The 25213-nt window shown below is 36.1% G+C and overlaps 2 protein-coding genes across 2 annotated transcripts; both read right to left on the reverse strand.

Annotated features, from left to right (window-relative positions):
• Nucleotides 1–5466: 5466 nt before the first annotated feature.
• LOC129256575 (skin secretory protein xP2-like) lies at nt 5467–8723 on the reverse strand. Its single transcript, XM_064097918.1, has 3 exons — nt 8663–8723; nt 6696–7292; nt 5467–6278 (listed from the first exon to the last, which is right to left on the reverse strand). Exons 1-3 carry the CDS (start codon nt 8721–8723, stop codon nt 5467–5469), a joined length of 1470 nt encoding a protein of 489 aa, XP_063953988.1.
• Nucleotides 8724–19181: 10458 nt separating this feature from the next.
• On the reverse strand, nt 19182–24687 carry LOC129255999 (skin secretory protein xP2-like). The gene is made up of 5 exons (XM_054894309.2): nt 24578–24687; nt 22842–22923; nt 21872–22492; nt 20565–21410; nt 19182–19726 (listed from the first exon to the last, which is right to left on the reverse strand). The coding sequence occupies exons 2-5, from the start codon at nt 22912–22914 to the stop codon at nt 19689–19691; spliced, it is 1578 nt and encodes a 525-aa protein (XP_054750284.1). The 5' UTR covers nt 22915–22923; nt 24578–24687; the 3' UTR covers nt 19182–19688.
• Nucleotides 24688–25213: the final 526 nt, after the last annotated feature.

Below are 25213 nucleotides of genomic sequence, written 5' to 3' on the forward strand. Positions count from 1 at the left end.
GATATAAATCGCCTACATTATCCAAAACAGTATATAGTTGAGTGCATCGCACACCACATATCGTATACAGGTTACGATTTTTCTAAAACATGTTTTGCATTACGACAATATTGACAAGAATTTAAATGACATAAAATTTACTCTGCACTAATAATTTTTCCCCCATAGCGGTTGTTGCGGAATACCGCGCATTCTGAAAAATTACAGGGTCTTGTTTTGAAGACTACACGAATGTAAGGGTACGGTTGGCTGCACAGTGAAGATACATGGCTCTAATATATTATTGTGTGTGTTTGCGTGGGGATCGCAGCTGTGCTGTGATTGGTCACTTGATCGACGACAATGCCTTTTTTTGGAAAAGGTCGGTTTCAATTGCGTGTGTATAAACCATCTCGTATTTCAGAGGAAATAACTTGAATAGCAAAATAGTATTTCATTCAAAAGAGCATTATTTTTCATATTTTTGTTTGTTCAATTTCATCAATAGATACGTCATTTGAAAGGGTAAATATTGAACTTTCATTTTATCTTCTTAATTTCTTGGTATATCTGCAATTACTCAGGTTATTTACTCTTTGAAATGTTCATGAAATCATAATTTTCTAGGTTTTACTTATTGAAAAAAAAACGATGTAAAATAGTTCATCTTTTCTTAATTTTTCCAATTGCAAATATGAAAGGTCATAACATGATCATAAAGTCCATGAACCATGCATCATTTCATGTGTAGAAGGTTTCATTATACAACGTACGGGTAAAGAGTTATGGCCGTTTTAAAATCAGTCTCTGCTTACGTTTCGGTCAATTTAGGATTCCCTCGAATATCCCTGGCACTACAGGGGTATTGGGCCTGGCATAGTAAGAGTTAATGAAATTATGGAAATACAAGCATTGTTTCGAGGGAACATAACTTTTTTTTACTTCTTGACCATTTTTGTGATTAAGGTATCAAATAAAAAAGCAGATATTGAACTTTTTAGGCATGTGGTTTTATTTTTGAAATTCAGATACCCCCGCCAAATGAGTTTTTGGCATCCTTTCTTAAAATTGTTTTTGCTCACTGATGCGTGAATGAGGAATAATCTAAGTAATTTCAGATGAAAGAGGAGATTCTAAGCTGTGCATTGGTAGATCATTTGTCTATTGTATTTATTATTAAGTTATGGTAAATCATCGCTAAATCTCGGTTTCGTTTTTTGTGGGACGCACTGTATAGTGTCGATTTATAAACAGATGCAAAACTAAGGCGGTGTAAAGGAGAGGTTCGTTTGTGTTCGTGTGCCGGGTGCTATTGCATTTCCCCTTTTTCATTTATTTACTTCTTTAGTTTGATTTGATTTTTTGGAGATGGGATCTTCAACCCTTTTTGAGTGCCATAGGTAATAATGACAAAAAGTAAACATTGAAAGGTTGGAAAAAATTGCTGTGGTCAAATTTACAAAGCTAAAACTGGCAAAAAATAATAAAGAGATATAAAAAAAAGTTCAACAAAGGGAAGGGCTAATACATAGCAGTACTAAAAACGCTTAACTTCCTCGCTTGTGTACTAATGGGCCGAAAATTGTGAACCATTTTTACACACAGGGCCCGTCCTCTAATTAGAAGTAGCATTAGTCTTGATACCCGCTAGCCCTATAAGGACCGCTAGTCCTTAATCGGAGAAAGAGTTGGTTCTCATATTAGGGTCATTATTCATAAGGCTCGTTAGTCATAGTCAACGAATTGTTTCTATTTATAATACCAGAGGAGGGTCGCTCATCACAATCAACTAGTAGGGTCGCTGCCATTCTAGGATAGATGGCCGCTAGTAATAATTAAGAGGTAAGAGGGTCACTAATCATAACAAATAAAATAAGGTATCTATTCATTATCAAGTAAGATAATCGTATTATAGGGTTGCCATTCATAATCAAAGAAGAGGATTGCTAGTCATAATCAAAGAAGAGGATCGCTAGCACTATCGTACCTACGGGGGGGGGGGGCAGAGGGGGCAGTCTGCCCCCCTGACGAGCCACAACCCATGCAAAGGACGTATCCTTGCCCCCCCCCCCTGACGAGCTTGAAATACCCTTTTTTTTTGCTTGTCAAATTTTTTTCTGGTACGAAATCCTTCATTTGCGATTGAAGACCTTTTTTTTTTTTTTTTTTTTTTTTTGCTTGTCAATTTTTTTGGCGGACGGTTTTGCCCCCCCCCCCTGTGGAAAATCCTAGGTACGCCACGGATCGCTAGTCATAATTAGTGACTCACAATCGAGTAAGATTGTGGTTAGGATTAATCGAATACGAGGTTCTTTTTTTTTAAATCTTACCCCTGCTATAGTTTTACCTTAGCCATTTTAACTTTCACAATTTTACATTGAACGTTTTTAAAAATTAAAGTTACAATTTATGAGACCAACGTTTTCTTGAGAGTATAACCCCGTAGAGACTGACTGAGTAAGATATAACGCACATTCTTCATAGACCCTTCTTAGATGAGACTTTCAGGGTTACCATTATGTATCAAAATCCTTAAAAAAACGTGAACATTCTTATGTAATACATTTACGTGTATAATTATATATCATTTATGTAATTCATTAGCTCGTGACCTTGGCTTATTTCCTTTTTTAAGTATATACTTATGGTCTTTGGTTGAGTTTGAATGTCGAATAAAGTGAGAAGAAAGTTTAAGAACATAAAGAAAGTAGGCCTATTATTCAAAGACAACAGTTGATTTAGATTTATACATTTGCTCTGTTTATTCAAATAAACCTACTTTTAGAGTGGACTTGGTCTTAAAAAAACCAAAGGCAATTTGCGAACAGCTTGGTTTGAATAAATGACTTGATCAAATGAACGAAGAAAATAAGAGGTATATCGAATCGGAAAGAAAATAAGAGAGTTGGGCCTTTGATTGCCTCCATTCAACATATATTTACATAATACATTGTCGATAAATCAAAATATTTTTTTTTTTTATTTCGTAGACTTTGTTATCATCAGTAGGAAGTTATTACAATGATCTATGTTATGTAATAATTTGTGTTATTTGCTGTGAAAATGAAGGAAAATAAGAATTTAAATTTATATAGATTGCTTGAGTGAAAACGTAATTTCACTGGAACATTGCTTGTGTGCCAGTTTTGCCAATTAGTTGACTGATTAAGTTATATATATATATATATATATTGGCGAAGAAGCTCAAAAAGCATTGAAGCTAGAGACGTAGCCTGTATTTCTTCAACTTTGATTAGTACAAGCTTTCGGCCATTTAGTTGGGCCTTCTTCAGGTATCTGAAGATGTAAAAGACATAATGGCTTAACAATTACCATGCATATATTTGGATTAATTTACTAAATATAGGTATATCTTAAAAGAAAATGCTTTACATCGGTAATGTTTAATTAGGATTATCCAATAGCTATTAAAATCAATTAAGTTTACGCAGATTTTTATTACAAACATTTTTTGGAAAGTTATGTGTGCTGTATGATACATATATCCCAAATTGTATAATAATACATATATCTCAAAATAGTATATATCTCAAAAGAAGTTGTATTGCATTGGTAATGCTTAATTAAGATTATCCAAAAGCTATTAAAATAGATTGAGTTTGCACAGATTTTTATTACAAATATTTTATGAAAGTATATAGAAATATTGTGGTGTATGTACTGTATAATATATATTGAGTACATATTGAGTACATACTTTCATAAAATATTTGTAATAAAAATCTGTGCAAACTTAATCTATTTTAATAGCTTTTGGATAATCTTAATGAAGCATTACCAATGCAAAAATGTTTGTTATAAAAATCTGCGTAAACTTAATTGATTTTAATAGCTATTGGATAATCCTAATTAAACATTACCGATGTAAAACATTTTCTTTTAAGATATACCTATATTTAGTAAATTAATCAAAATATATGCATGGTAATTGTTAAGCCATTATGTATTTTACATCTTCAGATACATGAAGAAGGCCCAACTAAATGGCCGAAAGCTTGTACTAATCAAAGTTGAAGAAATACAGGCTACGTCTCTAGCTTCAATGCTTTTTGAACTTCTTCGCCAATATATTACTCACTGAAGCACCCACGCAATGTTTAGGTCCTTGCTCATCACAATTATATATATATATATATATATATATATATATATATATTCATTTCCCCTCACCTTTTATATTATGTCTTCTTCTTCCACTTCTCTCTCTCCCTTTCTCTCACTCTATCTCTCCCTTTCCCTCTTTCTCGGTCTTATAAAAATATTTCTTTTCCACCGGCAAATTTTTCTAACTTATTTCCTTTCAGTAACTTCACTCTTATATTCAATGTAATTTCATAATTTATTAGAATACTTTATACATTACAATACGTCTATTACATTCATGTACATCAGAAAAAAGTTTATTACAAATCGGAACATCAAATCCACATTCGAAAACTTTTTTTATTTCGTTTTCATAATAAACAATGACAGATCAATATATCAATGTAAATTATAATGGAAAGAGCGATAAATAATTATCTAATCAGGTAATATCGTTTTGCAACTGATGTCAACAAGATTATTCAGATATTCATATTATGTTATATAGAATATATAATAATAATGATAACACGATATTAGAATAGCGAATAAATCATTTTAAATATGTAAAAATAAATAAATCATAAATACTATAAATAAACCAGTAAATTATTTTTGTTTCGCTTTGCAAATAATAAGTATTGCGATATACTCGTGTTAGCATCTAAATAAATTATCTGAATGATAACTAAATTAACACGTGAAGCAAAATAATAATACTCCTCGATCCTCGAGCTTCATTAACTCATCACGCGTAAAACAAACATATATATTATCTAGTCTCAAAGCCTTTTTTTTACTGCGTGAGAATTTCTGGTCGAGTCCTGCATTGTACATGTCGATGATATAGCATGTCCATATAGCCTTTCATGTTTCCATTCATAGGGAGCCAATCCTTTCATGAAGAGCTGCAACTGTGAAGCAAAGCAAATAAAAATGATGTTGATCCGTTAATTTGCATCAAATTTATATTACTTATGTGTTTTATGTGTGCATGAAAATGAAATAAATTGAATTGAACAAGATAAGATCAATGTAAACACGATGTTTTAGAATTTTATCACGCATATTATTTGTTCTGAATACATTAGATATTTACTGAAGGCTTTATCATTGCTGTGACGCGATATAGCTTCCGAAAAAAAATCAGTGTGTTGAGAAAAAAAAGCATTGTCTTCTGCCAACACAGATAAACTTTCATGATCGGATTAGGAAAATATTGGCATGTTTCAAATTTAATGAAGTAATGGGGAAAATATTGATAATAACATGGGCGAAATAATTTATATAGTGGTTGTAAGTACATGTAAAGAAGGGAATAAAAAAAAGTCGCCAATTATACTCATCTCATCATTCACAATCGCTTTTTTGATAATTCCATTGTCAATAAATTCTAATTGCGATGGGAAGATTTTGATGAGCCATACCATTATTATCGTCATCATCTTTACAGCCCGAGTCCGTGCATTCATCTCCTCCATTATCACCACCATCACTGCATCCGGCATCGCCCGGTGCACAACCACCAGAAGGAGCTTTTGGTGCAGGAGCAGCAGGAGGAGCAGGTGATGGAGCGGGTGCTTTCGGTGCAGACGGAGAAGCAGGGGAAGGAGCTCTTGGAGGCTCCGGAGCATCAGCTGTTTTCTCTTTAGAATCATCTTTACCAGCAGGTGCCGAAGGAGCAGGAGGAGCAGGAACGGGAGCATGAGGTCTCAGTGGAGGACTCGGAGCACGTGGTGGAGGAACAGGTGCACGTGCTGGAGGTGCCTGTGGGAGTCCTGGAGCGGGAGCACGTGGGGCGCCAGGCGCAGGAGCAGCAGCACCTCCTGGAGCGGCAGCACCGCCTGGAGCACCGGAGTAATCCCCTTCGTCACTTCCGCTATCCTCACCATCAGATTCATCACCTTCACATCCTTCCCCGCTACCCGAATCTCCACAACCACCATCACCACCGACCGGTGCGAAAGCAGGTCCAGCTGGTGAATATCCTGGAACAGATGGAGCAAAAGCTTGGCCACCTGGAGCTGGCGCAAACCCAACTGCACCTGCACCACCGCTACATCCTTCTCCGCTATCGTGTGCACCACACCCATCGGCTCCTCCTGCACCTGGAGCGTATGCAGGCCCACCTGGAGCAGTGGGGGCTGCTGGAGCTGGTGCAAAACCGACAGGACCTGCGGCAGGAGCTACGTAAACTGCATGAAAAAAAAACACAATTTGTTAGTTTTTGTTTTCTCCAAAAGAAGACGATGTTCAAGCAATTTTGTAAGGGTATAGAGCCTTTCGAGCATATTAGATTGTAATGGGATCAGGACCAGCATCCATAATTATCAAGGAACATGCCATTACTAATGATATTTTAACATACGTTGGGTGAGCAATCGTTGATTGTCATTCAATGCGCAAATTACCAATTACAAGGTAGAACATTAATCATGTCACCTGAACTTAGGATAAACAGAGAATGGTTTCACGTCCGTTCATGGACCCTTCTTTAACTCGTCAGAGTAAACCCAGTAATCGTATGCCCATAATGTTAAGATTCTAATTTTTCATTGTTATTTACTATCTTGCTGGATTAATGGATTATTTCACTGGTTTAGAAGACTCACTATAATACTCATAATAGCCGTATCCTTCTTCACTGCTGTCGCTGTTATCTTCGTACGCGTAATCATAGCCAGAATCACCAGAAGCAGGAGCATAGCCGACATCTGTGCCAGCTGGAGCGTAACCTACAGCGGGACCATAACCAACTGCAGGAGCATGACCAACAGCTGGTGCAGCAGGAGCATAACCAACAGCTGGTGCAACGGGAGCGTAGCCAACAGCGGGAGCGGCTGGAGCATATCCAACAGAAGGTGACTGTTCATACCCAGTCTCTCCACTTGTATCACCATTGACACCTCCGCCTGGAGCAACAGGAGCATAACTTGGGGCACGTGCTGGAGGAGCATGAGGAATGGCGGGAGAGTATGGTCCTATTGGAGCTTGTGGTGCGGGAGCACGAGCGGGTGGTGCAGGAGCACGTGGGGCTGCAGGAGGAGCTTGACCTCCTCCGCGATTGCACGGCCCTGAGTGGGCAACATGTACTCCTCCATTTCCGTTCGTGTCATCGTCGTCGTCATCGACGTCGCAGGCATCATCGTAGGTAACACCATTATCGCCACACACGGTACCGCTTACTCCTCTTGTACATTTGTTCGAATCTGCAATAAGTCACCGAGAAAATTATTTTCGTTGCATCACTCTTCATTATTACTAACCTTACTATATTATTACAAAAAAATTTAAAGAACAGGGAGATAAATGATCACAGCAGCAGATTAGAATTAAAATGCTCAAACTTTATTTTTTATGCAATTTCAAAATAATGAAATCTTGAAAAATGTAGTCCTTACATAAATTACTCTCACATTTGTGACTTAACATTCATTCGTAAAAACTGCAATATAATATTCAAGCCACATTATGATAAGTTTACATTTTTGTATACTTTTCTTCTCTGAATAGGTCATTACGATATGCTCATTATGAGCGCAGGTTTGTATATCAATGTTGGAAGTAAAACTTACGAGGTGCTCCATTCGAAATAACAGCAAGGAATAAAACCAGAGCCAAGGCGGCTATTACATTGGTGTAATACATGCTTGGAAACCTGTAGAGAAACGATAATAAATAATAATAATTAATAATAAGGAGAAGAAAATACAATTTGGAGAATTTGTCTTTATTGCCATGCAAACATTAATTTCGTTCATTAACGAATTCGGCATTTTGCTATGTAATTGCAAATAACATGTACGCAAGCCATAAACAGAAACAACCGTATAGAATTAATGCTACATCGCAGAAGAAAAAAATATATATACTAGCTTCCTTACCACTTATTTGTTCACCTCGAGAGACTAGCACTAGGTCCAACCTGTTGCTCTTCAAGATTCGGTTTGTTGCTCTAAGAAGATTCTGATGCTGCTACCAGCAAACTTTTCCCTATTTATACGATTCTCAAAAATTCCTTCCGTGCGTTTGGTCATAGACGTCAGCTTTGAGATGCGAACGAAAAACAAAACATGAAACTAAGACATGCGATGCTTATCCAAAAATCATTTGAACATTTTTGTTTGAGTATATAGAGAGTCTTCCTGTTTTTATGTAACACTAGCTCATCTTTAAGATGTGTAGCTCTTTTGATGGGATTTCGAGATGCGGAGAAGCTACAATGTTTGCAAGTTGGACTTATCGATTGCAATCGATACCTACACTCATTACTTAGAGAAGTTCGAGTTATTTTATTTAATGCTCAGCTTTGCCGCTGCTATTGATATCATAATTGATCTAAAGCCAAGAGCTTCCGACGAGCTGTTGCACCATGCTCAATGAAAGCAATTTGATAAAACGGATGTTGCAACAAACATTTTGTGGACACCAATATCCGTATCGCTGCATATCCAGGCTTGGGCTATTGAGAAGTCCAGATGAAGAGGTGGACGTCTGTTTTAATTACTTTGGGTAAAAATTCAGACATATTTCGTTTAACATTTTCGGGAAACTCATCAACACATACACAAATTCTTACAGACAACATTCTCAATTAGACCATGGACATCGATAATTCCTTGGTCATGTTGGTCAAGCATTTTTTTCGAACACACGTGCCCAACACATTTGTTGAGCAGATGGGATAAAAATAGGTGGAAAACGTCACCCTTGGGTGTAGAAGTCAGGCGAATAGTATTGGCAGTGATCGGAATATTTTTGTAATGGAGGGGAGTGAAGGCAGCGGTTCCCACCTTTGCAATAGGTTTGAAATGCAGTGATTCAATGGAAAAAAAATCAGATTAATACGTTAAAAACCACATTAGGGCCTATATACACATTATCTTCAATATTCAATTATGTTTAATATTGTAGAAATATCAAGTGTATGACAAAACACACACACACCGTACCTACCCACACACCCACACGCACACACAACCTCACACACCTTTTTTTTCAACACACCCTCACACACATATTATATAAAGAGAGAGAGAGAGAGAATAAAAGAGAGAAAGAGAGATAAAAGCGAGTCCGAAATTGATCGAAAATATCAGAACATAGATCTTAAGTCTGCATAACTCATCTGGAGTTACATACAAATTTATTGTTGCTTATTGAACTGTCAAAGGAAAAATATCGGAATCATTTAAAATTGATATATGATATGAATGAGTAATATCTGATTTGGATAGATGATAAAATAAAAAAAAACTGACGCAATGTTCAGACCTTTTAAAACATATGCAAGCGCACTAACATGACTGACTTTCATCATTTCAGCGATAAAAGCAATATTTCATTGCTTATATAGCAAGTTTTGCTATTTTCTCCATACGTAGATTGTTTTTATTGCCTTCCATCCAAACCAAAACACTACTGGCGGATATCTCTTTGATACCGGGGCGTTGTGGCGTGTGCTTGTAATCTAAGCTCTGTGGTCATGATGGTTGAAGTTACAAATTAAGAAAAAAACAGAGGTTTGAGGTTCGAGTCCTGATCAGGCGTAAATAATCATATCAAATTAATGCACGCATGGGCAAATTTGAACACACGCGCATACATATGGTTGCACGTGCCTATTTACAATGGGAAGACAAAAGATATTCATTAAAACCAACCCATCCTCATTTTTTTTAAATTTTGATATAGCGAAGTGTATGAATGTGATTGTCCATCTTACACTGAATCTAGTTTGCAAATAAAAATCGGAAATAAACCATCTAGGTCAAGTTTTCGTAAAGCGTTGTTGAACATCTATTTGAAAACTGAAGTTTTGTTATCATCTATATGGGATTTTTACTATCATTTATATCTTTCATATATGTAAATACTGTTCGTTTTTGTTAAATTCTTATGTAGGCATTGTTTATATATTATAGAGTATATTTAGTACACTCACGATTGCTCATTCTTAACTAACAAGCTACAGATGTTTTTATCTGCCTAAAACTACAAGGGGCCATACTTGACTAGCATTCATGCTATTTTCATGTTCCTATTATTATAATTTTTGCTTTTTATGTATCCTAACTGATCGGCTGTAAATTTGTAAAATTGTTATTATCATTGCATTAAATAAAACATTCATTCATTCAGGGTAACTACTGACCTTCCTTTTCCCAAATTGGGAAGAAATATCACAAACATTAACTATATCTTGACTGGCGGAAGGATTAGGTCTATTTTACTGTTTCAGGTGATGAATTTGATTCCTCAGGAGATTTCTTCATGAATGCCGATTTATTTTTAAAATGAGCAGGTCGAGCGATCCCTTTCTTGTTAGATATGGATTGTCAGATACATATCATATCCACTGGTAATAAACATTCGACCCCCGAATTTCATCCTTATTTTTGAATGATTGTTTTAAGTGCCAGTTTAACACATGAGTATATGGAAAATGTTTTAGGCCCGTGAGACCATTATGTCTCATGTAGGTCGTTGGTGGCAGGCTTCACCAAGCTAGCCTTGACCTTCACACCACTTCCACTTCGCCCTTCAGGTGAGCTTGAATCAGTTTCATTTCTCTGTTAAACTTGCCTTTTAAATCAAATTTTCAGTTTATGTTATGCTTATACCATAATGTTACATAGTCAGTAGGATTATAAGGAGTTTAAGTCTAGATATAGAATTAAGATATTTGATCGGAGAAAGTGTGATTCAAGGCAGAGAAGATGTTATGTCAATAGCGGGAGAGTGTAACGTAGTTTTAATGTATTACGTAGTGTGAGTCAATGTGTTCTCGTATGGCGCCGAGTGAATGATCAGACGCGTGTATTGACCATTGTATCTGTTTGTATACTAACATTGCGTTCTGTTGTGGTCGTGAATGGCGCCTTCATTGTTGTTTGATAAAGGTTTGCACCTATTCATTAATTCTAGAGAGATTAAAAAGGAGTTATTTTGCTGATGGTAATACATTTAATTAAAGACAATTGCCATATCACTGGGGGCCTAAGGCGCAAGGGGTGGGGGAGGGGGGGCTCGAACACTCCTTTGACAGAGTTTTGATTACCCCTTTTTGTCTGGCTTGTCAGCATTTTCTTGAGCAGATGCTTCCGAAAGTCGCAGTGATCTTTGACTTTTTGAAAAGGAGTTTTCATAGCTGACTCGTATTTTATTTCTTCCCTCTGTAACCAGTTACAGCTACATATTGTACTCATTTGTTAATTTTACTTATTCATAATGATTTGAACGCTTTGGTACATATCAAAGACAAAGACAAGAAAACATTTTTTATGTGAATGCCAACTGATTTTTGTAACCAATTTTGAACTCGCCCCATCCCCCCCCCCCCCGACAGCAGTGTGTCCAGCCTGGAGGAAAGAGGTAATAAACTATTTAAAAAAAGATTTTGTAAATAAATTGTTAAAGCTCATAAAATCAATCCTCGACAAAGTACTGCTCATAATTCAGCTAACGGTACGATTCTTTCTTATTCAGAGAACAAAAAAGAAACTAATAAATAAAGAGAAAAATAGTACCAAATCAAATACATTCGTAATCACTTTTGATGTATCAATTTATGTAATACTAATATGTATTTTTTATTGTCATTTTATTTGTATATCAATATCTTATGAATGTTTATAAATTATCCTCATTCATTGTATTTGATTATATTTGTATCCTCTTTTATCCAGGGCCTCATGGAAAATCAACTTTTGCTGAATGTTCTACCCCGGGGAAATATGAATTAATAAATAAATCAATCCAACTTAATCCTCAGGTTTTCGTGTACTTAATCCGTTGTACGTTGTCCACCACACGCACTTTTAAGGTTTCCTTACCACTTTACCCACTTAAGGTATACCCTGATATATTAAAGGTATATATCATTATGTGATGATTATCACTCTTCGGATAATACAATGTGAAAGGTAACACTCTTCGGATAATATTATCCGAAGTGCGTGATCCTTCAGATAACATTATCCGAAGGGTGTGATATTTCAGATATTATCCGAAAAGTGTTATCTTTCGGAAAATATCCAAAATACTACTTTGATGCGGATAATATTATTCAAAGGATTACACTCTTATGATGATAATAAATGATCATTTTACTTTGTATAATTCATAAGTTTATATTCTTTATATTGATAGGCTTTCCATAAGTGTTATCTCTCGGAAAATGTTTTCTGAAGAGTGTGTGTGTTTTTTTATCATGTTATCCGGGGAATGTTGACTTCGGATAGTATTATTCGGAGAGTGTGACCGTCAGGATAATATTATCCGAAATGTGTGATCGGATAATATAATCCGAAGGAATACACTCTTCGAATTACCCGAGAGATCACACATTCCTGATTATTAGTATCCAATGAGTCACAGTCTATGGATAAATATTATCCGGAGAGTCACGCTTTCTATACAAAGTAGTATTATCCAAAGGAACACAATCTTCTGATGATACTAGCCAAAGTAGCACATTCTTGGAATAATGTCATCTGAGAAGGTAAATACTCTTTGGATCCAAATAGTTCTTTCTCTAGGATGTATGCTCAGATTGTGACTCTTCGAATGATACTATCCACAATGTGTGAGCACGTAAGAGTATTGAAAATGCCACACTCTTCGGATATCCATATCCATAGGTTAAGTATCAAACAGTACTATTAGGAATGTGAAAAAATGTATTTAAACTAAAAAGCTACTATTTCATGAAATTTTTTATGAAGCTTTTGGGGTTTTAGTAAGCAAACACCCAACACCCCCGGTCATGGAATAGCAAAAAAAGGCCGGCCTTTTTAAAGTTAACATGACTTTTCAAAGTTCTTTTTTTGCTCCGGATGAGGTTTGCTGAAAAGGGAATTTATCTAAATGCTTGTCCTATCTTTAATGATGAAAATCCATATTGATATCGAAAGATACATTGCTTCTGGTGCTGAATCAATGCAATTAATTTTACATATGGGTGAATGCAGTGCACCCCGCCCCCCCCCCCAACACACACACACAAGAAGAAAAAAAAAACAATGACGCTATTCATCTCTTCAGTAGTTGTTGAAGCAAAACATTAAACGCGTAGTTATATTTTTATTCATGTATTTCGCTTCTTATAACAGCGTAGGTTTCAGATTCCTTCCCCTGGGGGATAGGTGCCTATTATGACTTGTCATGTTTCAAGATTTGGACAAATCATGCTCCTGTGTTAATGCAAGTACCTGTTTGTCTTGTCTAAAGATTATCTTTCTTCAAATGATAGGTCAAACTTGAACGTCAGATTTCCGAGAAGAAACAGCCAGCGGATCCTGACATTGGGCCAATGGTGACAAGTAGGAATGAATGGCCACAGACTTCCAGTCTTCGACTATGCAGTGCATACAGGAAAAATCAGTAGTTCTACGTAGGTACATCTGGTGGGTATTTCATAAAGCTGTTCGTTAGTTAAGAGTGACTTTAAGAACGACTGGTGAACATTACGCGCTAATATTTAATCCTAAAATAATGAACGTACCATTTACCACGAGGAAGGATCACCGGTCGTTATTTTGATTAAATTTGTGTTTATTATTGTCAATTTGCCATTCAGTATCATTCGCTATTTATTATGTACATTAAGGTCCATAAAGTTATAGCAAATGGCCGTGGTTATCTGCATTAATGTAATTTTTTTTTTATAGTAAACAGTGCCATTGTTTTAATATCATATTGTAGTAAATCTTGAAGTGATATCACTAGACGATATACTCACATCGGTAAGTAATTGAAACATCATGGGATATGGAAGATAACAATGATGCAAAACGAGCCAATATGCCTTTTAGTAAAAAAAAACACAACCTGTTGTTGATAAATTAATATTATGTCAAAATAGGACAGTGTCTAACATGTCTAAACGCAGTGCTGTATTATATGCATAGGCGGCGGAAGCGGGGGGGGGGGGGGGGGGGGGACAGGTCCCCCCTCAATTTGAGGTGGGGGGACGACCCCCCTAATTTTTTGGGCTTCCGCCGCCAATGATTACATGAAGCGGAATATTTAGAACCGATTGCATAACTACTGTGATAAACACTTGGTAAAACCTGCCGGGTGTCATTTAAAAATGTGAATACTTAAAAACAAACATTTTAGTAAAAGATTTAATATATCTTTTTATCTATTTTTTAAAATATATTTTGTCTTTATGTTGCTATGGAAGTGTATCATGTTTTATAATACATATTTAACATCTTGTTTAGAATGAGGGAATTGATTAGTAGTCATATAGTATGAAAGTGTGGTGTGATGCCTATTTTATGAATAATAATGCAATGATAATTTATAAAGAGATGAAATTGAGTGGAGAGTAGGAAAGCAGTGAGGTTGTTCTGAATGAGATGATCGAGAAAGGACGACGTGTCGGTCATGTTGCTGCTTACTGACTCATGCAACATTATTGCATGAGTCAGTAAGCCATTTGTTAAAGGGAAAATGGTTATAGAAATAAATAGTGATGATGATGTAGAGTTTGAAAAATATCACTTGTGTTTTTTATACATTTTTAATGTGCTATACAAATCATGTTTTTTCACAAGGTAAACTTTGAATTCTGACAAAAGTAAGCAAAAGAATGTCAAATTTGAAAAGATGTATCGTTCCTTTTATCACTATTGTTATAATATATATATATATATATATATATATATATATACATATATATATATATATATATATATATATATCATATTTATATTGTATATATGAGTGTGTATGCATTCTCCGTCAAGGATAAAAATAATTGACAATGTAATTGAAGAATAGCCGTAAATTGTTAGTTCTCCGAATTTGATTTGAGAATGGGTCTTTTATTATTTCAGTGAGTGTAAATATGTAAATAATTATGACAGGAGAAGAATAATTACAATGAAATTTCTTAATTATCATTATGTTAACATAATGTTGCGGTTACTACGCAACGCTTACCATTTGATTATGACGTAATTATGTTAACATAATGATGCAGTTACTTCGCAACGCATACAGTCACATAGCCGCGTATATGGCGCCAGAGCTCAATGTTTGTATGAATTTGCTTGTTCTTTTCACTTTCTGAAGATTTTTTGTTTTATATATATATATAATGGATGAGGAGAACAATGGTAGGCGTAGCTTAAATCAAGGTTCCCCAGAGCTATCTACCCTTTGGAAAAATTGGTGATGCCGAAAAAATGTCTCTGCCGGGAATCGAAAAAAACCCACCTTCACCCGACAAAGGAAATTATAATTGGTATAGAGTCGAAAGTCTGTCTATCTGGCGGTTAATCGGATCGGGGTCGCCCTAGCCACTAACCCGTCTCTGTGGTCTAGTGGTTAAGGCACCGGCGTTCAAAACTGGGGGCCCGGGTTCGATTCCCGGCAGGGACATTTTTTCGACATCACAGATTTTTCCAAAGGGTAGATAGGTCTGGGGAACCTTGATTTAAGCTACGCCTACCATTGTTCTCTTCATCCATTTCTTTCACAAAATATTTGAATAAAAGAGTTGCCAAAGCTGTTGTACATGTATAACTTCACACATATATATATATTATATATATGTGTAAAGTTATATATGTACAATCGGATCGGGGTCGCCCTAGCCACTAACCCGTCTCTGTGGTCTAGTGGTTAAGGCACCGGCGTTCAAAGCTGGGGGCCCGGGTTCGATTCCCGGCAGAGACATTTTTTTCGGCATCACCAATTTTTTCAAAGGGTAGATAGCCCTGGGAAACCTTGATTTAAGCTACACCTACCATTATTCTCTTCATCCATTTCTTTATATATTATATATATATATATATATATATATATATATACAGGGCGTCCCAGAAAAAACGAAACCGAGATTAAGCGATGATTTATCATAACTTAATCACAAATACAATAGACAAATGACCTACCAATGTAAAGCTTAGAATCTCCTCTTTCATCTGATATTACTTAGATAATTCCTCATTCACGCATGAGTGAGCAAAAACAATTTGAAGAAAGGATACCAAAAACTCATTTGGCGGGCCGTATCTGGGTTTTAAAAAGAAAACCACATTTTTAAAAAGTTCAATATCTGCTCTTTAATTTGATACCTCAATTACAGAAAATGGTCAAGAAATAACAAAGTTCTGATTATTTGAAATAAAGCTTGAATTTCAATAATTTCATAAAATGAAGAGGTTTTACAGGCTAGCGTTCAAACTCTCTTGACATTCCGTTTTGTTGGCGATCAGCCATGCATTAAGTCTTTTGTTACCGTGCGATAGCTTCTGTGGGAAACCAGTGAAAACACGTTTATTTAATGAAATTATGGAAATACAAGCATTGTTTCGAGGGATCATAACTTTTTTACTTCGTGACCATTTTCTGTGATTAAGGTATCAAATAAAAGAGCAGATATTGAACTTTTCAGTCATGTGATTTTCTCTTTGAAATTCAGATACCCCCCGCCAAATGAGTTTTTGGTATCCTTTCTTCAAATTGTTTTTGCTCACTCATGCGTGAATAAGGAATAATCTCAGTAATATCAGATGAAAGAGAAGATTATAAGCTTTACATTGGTAGGTCATTTGTCTATGGTATTTGTGATTAAGTTATGATAAATCATCGCTAAATCTCGGTTTCGTTTTTTGTGGGACGCACTGTATAATCAACAAAATAAGAATTCCATCTAATCTTCAGAAAGTGAAAAGAACAAGCAAATTCATACAAAAATTGAGCTCTGGTGCCATATACGCGGCTATGTAACTGTATGCGTTTTTATTGTTATTAATATATTAAACATATTATGTATATACAGTGCGAAATAATCTAAGTAATTTCATATGAAAGAGGAGATTCTAAGCTTTACATTGGTAGGTCATTTGTCTATTTTATTTACGATTAAGTTATGATAAATCATCGCTAAATCTCGGTTTCATTTTTTCTGGGACGCACTGTATATATATATATATATATATATATATATAATATATATATATATACAGTGCGTCCCAAAAAAACGAAACCGAGATTTATCGATGATTTATCGTAACTTAATCACAAATACAATAGACAAATGACCTATCATTGTAAGGCTTAGAATCTCCTCTTTCATATGAAATTACTTAGATTATTTCTCATTCAGGCATGAGTGAGCAAAAACAATTTGAAGAGGGGATACCAAAAAGTCATTTGGCGGGCTGTATCTGGGTTTCAAACAGAAAACCACATTTTTAAAAAGTTCAATATCTGCTCTTTAATTTGATACCTCAATTACAGAAAATGGTCAAGAAATAAAGTTCTGGTTATTGGAAATAAGGCTTGAATTTCAATAATTTCATAAAATGAAAAGGTTTTACAGGCTAGCGTTCTAACTCACTCGACACTCCGTTTTGTTGACGATCAGCCATGCATTAATCTTTTGTTAACCATGCGATAGCTTCTGTGGGAAACCAGTGAGAACACGTTTATTTAATGAAATTATGGAAATACAAGCATTATTTCGAAGAAACAACTTTTTTACTTCTTGACCATTTTTTGTGATTAAGGTATCAAATAAAAAGCAGATATTGAACTTTTTGGGCATGTGATTTTCCTTTTGAAATTCAGATACCCCCCGCCAAATTAGTTTTTTGGTATCCTTTCTTCAAATTGTTTTTGCTCACTCATGCGTGAATGAGGAATAATCTTAGTAATATCAGATGAAAGAGAAGATTATAAGCTTTACATTGGTAGGTCATTTGTCTATGGTATTTGTGATTAAGTTATGATAAATCATCGCTAAATCTCGGTTTCGTTTTTTGTGGGACGCACTGTATAATCAACAAAATAAGAATTCCATCTAATCTTCAGAAAGTGAAAAGAACAAGCAAATTCATACAAAAATTGAGCTCTGGTGCCATATACGCGGCTATGTAACTGTATGCGTTTTTATTGTTATTAATATATTAAACATATTATGTATATACAGTGCGTCCCAGAAAAAACGAAACCGAGATTAAGCGATGATTTATCATAAATTAATCACAAATACAATAGACAAATGACCTACCAATGTAAAGCTTATAATCTCCTCTTTCATCTGATATTACTTAGATTATTCCTCATTCATGCATGAGTGAGCAAAAACAATTTGAAGAAAGGATGCCAAAAACTCATTTGGCGGGGGGTATCTGAATTTCAAAAAGAAAATCACATGCCTAAAAAGTTCAATATCTGCTCTTTTATTTGATACCGTAATCACAAAAAAATGGTCAAGAAGTAAAAAAGTTATGTTCCCTCGAAACAATGCTTGTATTTCCAAAATTTCATTAAATAAACATGTTTTCACCGGTTTCCCACAGACGCTATCGCATGGTTAACAAAAGACTTCATGCATGGCTGATCGTCAACAAAACGGAGTGTCAAGTGAGTTTGAACGCTAGCCTTTAGAACCTCTTCATTTTATGAAATTATTGAAATTCAAGCCTTATTTCAAATAACCAGAACTTTGTTATTTCTAGACCATTTTCGGTAATTGAGGTATCAAATTAAAGAGCAGATATTTAACTTTTTAAAAATGTGGATTTCTTTTTGAAACCCAGATACAGCCCGCCAAATGAATTTTTGGTATCCCCTCTTCAAATTGTTTTTGCTCACTCATGCGTGAATGAGAAATAATCTAAATAATTTCAGATGAAAGGAGGAGATTCTAAGCTTTACAATGGTAGGTCATTTGTCTATTGTATTTGTGATTAAGTTATGATAAATCATCGATAAATCTCGGTTTCGTTCTTTGTGGGACGCACTGTATAAATATTTTTTATACTTACAAATATATATATTTATTCATTTATTATACATAATGTATAAATCTTTGTTTACAGTATTTGTAAAATCTCCTTTTTTCTCAGAATATCTCTCAAAAGCTCTCTCATACTCTCCCTCTCTACCGATCATCTTTGTTTTCTTTCAAATACATATACGTGTGCCTCTCACCAGTATCCGTACTCCGACCAATTTTCCCTCCCTCCCTTTTCCCCATCTCGATTCCTCTCGAAATTCCATCAAACTATATCTCAATATTCTATAATGAAATTAACATTAAAAGAAACGACACCTAATACAGCGCAAGATATCCGTGAAATATAAAAGTTTTTAATTGTTATTAATATATTAGACAATAATATCAACATAGACTAAACAACAATCAAAATTAAAAATAGGTCTTTTTATGGCTTTTTAAAGCAGATAATTGACCAATTTTAAGATAAATCAAAGATAATTTCAGATCACTTACAAGTTATCTTTTTATGACTCCGATATAAATTTGTCATGATTAAACATGAGATATCGAGCTAAAATTTCACAGACATTTGAGTTTCGAAGATAAATATGATTATGTAATAACTTTTGTGAATAAATTATTAAATAAGTAATAAATAGGACATTTTTACGTAAAAAGACCAAAGTCATTCCAAATAAAATATGTAAACCCGAGTTTCATTAACTCAACACGCGTCGTCACAGATGCAGAATTTGCAATGTCCCATTCCTACCATGACGATGGAGTTTCAAAACGGGTCCGACAGTATCAGCGGCAGGCTACCACAGGTGAAATGAAATGGGTTCCAAGATCATGTGATTTAAGGGGACCCAATAACCACCTCGTGGAGAGCTGCAACTGAGAAATGAAAGGAAGAAGTGTGCAATTTATAATAGCTAAATATGGATCTATTCATTCATATATCAGTCATAGCTAATAACATAATGCATCTAACAATATTCATGAAATATCAATAAGACTCTTTTGTTATTATAGATCATTATTATCATATTTATTATTATGATTATTATTATTATTATCATTACTTTTAGTTTTAATATCATAACATGAATAAAATATACATAAACTTTCGTAAACGGAAATTGTACCGAGTTTGGTAATTCAGTCCAACATATTATACATGTAATTAAATAAGCCAGTTCACGGTTAGCTCATGATCAACTTTTCTCAAATGACTTTTGTGATTTTTCATTAGGATAAGCACTATCATTTTCAAATGTATATGTTTCGAAAGCTTTACCGGTAGAGTATTCAAATTCTAAGAACAAAATGCATTGTATAGACCAGGTGACTAGAATAGTACATCAGGGATAAAGTTTGGAAATCTGTTTTATTGTCTGCCTTCCGCAAATTTGACTATTGTTTAGGCTACTGTCAAATACTAGTGATTATGAAGGCTCTATTTATTACTCTTCAGCTTGGATGTGATAAATGAATATTTTGAAAGGAATACATGAATAATCATCAAATCACAAATGCCTATGTCAGTGAATTTGAAAGCCACCTTCATGGTTTATCTAAAATTACCTTTTTCTGCTCGTGCGCAATTTACAACCGTAAACAGGCTTATTGAACATGAATAGAGTCTATGAAACCTTACATAATACAATACAATTCTTAATAGGTTACACATGATATTTCGTAGACTGTCTTAAGGGTAAATCAAGTGTCTTACCGTTGTTATCGTCATCATCATCCTTACAGCCAGAGTCATTACAGTCATTTCCTCCGTTATCACCACCACTACCGCCATTGCATCCAGCATCACCAGCTGCACAACCTCCAGATGGAGCTTTCGGTGCTGGGGCAGCTGGAGCAGCAGGTGCTGCAGGTGCAGCTGGTGGAGCGGGAGCGGCTGGTGCCCTTGGTGCTGACGGTACAGGAGCTCTTGGGGCTGCTGGAGCTGATGGAGAGTGTTTCTCTGAAGAATCGTCTTTACCACTAGGTCCAGATGGAGCATGTGGAGCAGCAGCAGGTGCGTGGGGCCTCAATGGGGCACTCGGAGCAGCTGGTGCCGGAAGTGGTGCACGTGCTGGTGGTGCACGGGCAGGAGGTGCACGTGGGAGCCCTGGGGCACGGGCAGGGACAGGGGCAGCAGCAGCACCTGGAGCGGCGGCTACACCTGATGCACCAGAGTCATTTCCTTCATCACTTCCGCTATCGTCACCATCTGATTCATCGCCTTCGCACCCTTCCCCACTTCCAGAATCGCCACATCCAACAGGGGCACTCTCACCGACTGGGGCGTATGCTGGTTCAGCTGGTGCATAACTTGGACCAGATGGGGCAAAGGATGGGGCACCTGGAGCTGGGGCGAAGCCAGCGGGACCTCCGGCACCTGTACCATATCCGCCGTCACATCCTTCTCCACTTCCATCTCCCCCATCACATCCTCCGACTCCACCTCCTACTGGGGCGTATGCTGGTCCAGCTGGAGCATATCCAGACCCAGCTGGAGCAAAAGCTGGGGCTGCAGGAGCTGGGGCAAATCCAACAGGGCCAACGGGGATGGCTTCGTAACCTGCATGGAATAAGGATTAGTCCTATGTTGTCATAACAGTAAATTAGCAATGCGAGGGGAAAAAATCGTGATAATGATAATCCAAAATCGCCAGCTATAGCTCCTTTCTTTGTGAGGGTCGATATATTGAATCTAAATTGCAGGAAACAAGTTGTTTTCGATACAGTAAGCTCAATGGTCTCAGCCATTATGGTCCTGCATTGGTATGATCTTTGTCTTCGTGCTTTATGTTCTCCTTTCCTTTCTATATTTCAAAATGGAATCCGATCACTCTTAAAGATTTTAGTTTATAAAAAATATATGAATATTGATACATTTCTTAAAATGAAAACAAATTGAAATTGAAGCTACAGTACGACAATACGCCAGACGGTGGCCTGTACTTATAGAGAAGAAGAAAAAAGAAGAAATATATAAATATATAAAGATAGAATATCAAACATTATAATTACAGGGCCTACCATAATACTCATAGCCGTATCCTTCTTCACTGCTGTCGCTGTCATCTTCGTACGCGTAATCATAGCCAGAATCACCAGAAGCAGGAGCATAAAAGACATCCGTTCCGGCTGGAGCGTAACCTACAGCGGGAGCATAACCAACGACCGGGGCGGAAGGGGCATAACCAACAGCTGGTGCAGCAGGAGCATAACCAACGGCCGGGGCGGAAGGGGCATAACCAACAGCTGGAGCAGCAGGGGCGGGTGCGTAGCCGACAGAAGGTGCATGTCCGTAACCAGTTTCTCCACTTGTGTCACCATTAACACCGCCCCCTGGAGCATGAGGAGCAACTGGAGCATGTGCAGGAGGGGCATGAGGCGCTGGAGCTTGTGGTACAACTGGAGCCTGAGGTGCTGGAGCATGTGGCACAACTGGAGCATGAGGTGCAGGGGCACGAGGAGCCGCTGCAGGAGCGTGACCTCCCCCTCCTCCTCCATTACATGGACCTGAGTGGGCAACCTGTACTCCTCCATTTCCGTTCGTGTCGTCGTCATCGTCGTCTACATCGCACGCGTCGTCATAGGTAACACCGTTCTCGCCGCACACTGTACCGCTTACTCCTCTCGTGCATTTGTTAGAATCTGATGAACAGGGAAGGAAATGTAACCATCTTAGACTGCATTTTAGGTTCAATTCTGATCCATCAGATTGATTCTCAAAAAACAATTCTAATCGATACACAGGATGGTCTAAGATGTCACAGCATCATCCATGTATCAACTAAATAATAAATGCGAATGAGATTTCATTAAAAAAAATGTCAACGCTTAATATACATTTATCATGAAAAACCTTCAGAGAATGGCCAAAATAATACTCGAAGTCCTAATTATCAGTTCATTAATCATGCGAATGCAATTCAAATTAAGAATTATACATATCTGAAGGTGCCATTTACGCCGAGCAAGAGAAAAACACCATGACACTTACATGGAGCACCATTTGACATCACAGCAAAGAGAAGCACCAATCCGAGTGCTGCCAGTACATTTGCCCGGTCCATATTTGAAAGCTGAGTAAACATGGTAAAAGAAGAAAAAATATACTTTAAAAGGGACGTCCATCGTGACATCCAATTTGGTTAAGTAAAAAGCGAAATAGAAATGATGGAAAGTTATGAATGTGGGCTTGGTCTTTATATATACAAAAACACAGCAGATTTATGAACACTTATAATTCTGTGTCGTCACACGTGAGCAGAACACGCATATGTCTTGTAATATACATTCCATAAATTGCTATTTTTTAGATTAAGAAAACGATATTTCAATGTGCATTTATCATCAGACACACTATTTTATGCATGCTCCTATCTAAAAAAAAAACCTAATTCGTCATGAGCCATTTAAAAGTGTTTAAGCATGGAATTACAATATGGAATACATCATTTAGAGAACCTGTATGCATTTAACGTAACAAAAATGACATGTACAAACTTTGATTATCAACAACTCTCCTATTCCTTGGCGGAATTTCGCCATTCTTTCACTTATTTTTGTCAATTGTTTCTGCCTTCATCAACATCAACTTAATGTCGGGGGAAAAAAACTAATATTATTTGATGAATACCCCCATAGTGCCATATTTCGAAATTATTATTATCTTTTATTTTACTGTAGTGCTGATGGATGATAAACAAGTGTGAATTGTCAACGAAACAACATGAACAATGTATACCTATAATTTATTTCCTGTTTAATATGGCTGGGCCTTGGACTAATTCCGGAGTCCCCTACAGGCATAAAATGCACGCAAGCAGGTATATGTTATTACCCCTTTTTGCGTTAAATGTGCAATTAAAAAGAAAATGCATACTTTTGCTTGAGTTCAATCTATGAAAATGTTTTGCATTAAAATTGCAATACGAAAAGGAGAATATAAAGTAAGAGTGAACAGAATCGAGAATGAAGAATTTGTTTAATACACTAAGACTTATAGTCAAGGAGAGCATGATACACTTATCTATAAAACAGTTTGTTGAAATAATATAGTTATATAATGATATGTATTGAGCAGTTTTCTACAGTGTATTACAATCATAATAATAATACACATATTCTAATGATAATAAAATGATGATGATTATTTATTTATTTATTTATTTTGTTTAATTTATTTTATACTGCAGGGTAGGCCTGTTCAGTTCTTAAAACTGCTTTACAAAGGCGCCCTGCAGTTTAAAATACATGTCAAGATAACTATGAACAACAACAACAACAACAATAATAATAACAATAATTATGATCATTATTACTTATACGGCGCTTTTCCCATAAGGCCCAAAGCGCTTACAATGAAAATGCTTAATCTAAATTATAATGCTAAATCTATGAAACTACAAACTACGAAAGAGATGGGATGTTGATGCTTTTTTTGAAAATTTATATTGATGGAGACTGTCTTATTATTAGAGGCAAATCATTCCAGTATTTTGAAGCTGACACAGTAAAAAATTATATCGTAGTGGTTGAATACGAAATAATTGATTAGAGGTGATTGTAGAAGGAAGACCATTGCGATAATCGATGCGATGCGAGATGAACGAACAGCATTGTGACAGGCAGACTGGTTGATGAACCTTCTGATTCTGAGAATCAAAATGATAATAAGGAAACAGGCAGATTGGGTATGGCGGGAGGAAAAAAAACCTGAAATTAAATACTCACCTCAAACTTCTAAATCTATGTGACTGAAGTTAGAAACTATATAGCTCCGATTGTCCTCGTATATCCCTTCTTCTGGAAGCTCAGAGATGCAACTGATGACTGCTCGACCTGTCTCTCCCTATTTATAAGATGTTGAATATGTTCTCTTTTGACAGCCACACACTAAGATTATATCCAGTATGCAAATTATGAATGAAATTGAGACTCTTTTTTATTACAATATTTCCGATTATTATCAATAAAGTGATTTACATTAAAGCTTTCCGGTGAGTACGGAAAGGAAACTCATTAAGAAGATGTGTACATAACGCACACAAACCATGTACTTGCTCTCTTTCTACAGAAGAAAGAAATGGAATTATCGATAGTAATCAATACCTTGCCTCATCAGACTTTGCATCAAGAGCTACCATTTTCATCAACTTCCTGCATCGTCGTTTCAATTCGAATATCATAATTGATCTAAAGCTGCACAGCTTCTATTTCTTTAAATGAGGAAGTCGTATTTTAACACAAACTTAGATATCGCTCTTAATCTATAATCCGAACAGGATTGAAAGGGGATAACGGGGATGAAGAAGATGCTTAAAAGCAAGCTTACATTGATGGTATTCGTAATGTTCTTCAGGTAAGACG

The sequence above is a fragment of the Lytechinus pictus genome, chromosome 3, assembly GCF_037042905.1.
Source record: "Lytechinus pictus isolate F3 Inbred chromosome 3, Lp3.0, whole genome shotgun sequence".
Lineage (NCBI taxonomy): Eukaryota > Metazoa > Echinodermata > Echinoidea > Temnopleuroida > Toxopneustidae > Lytechinus > Lytechinus pictus.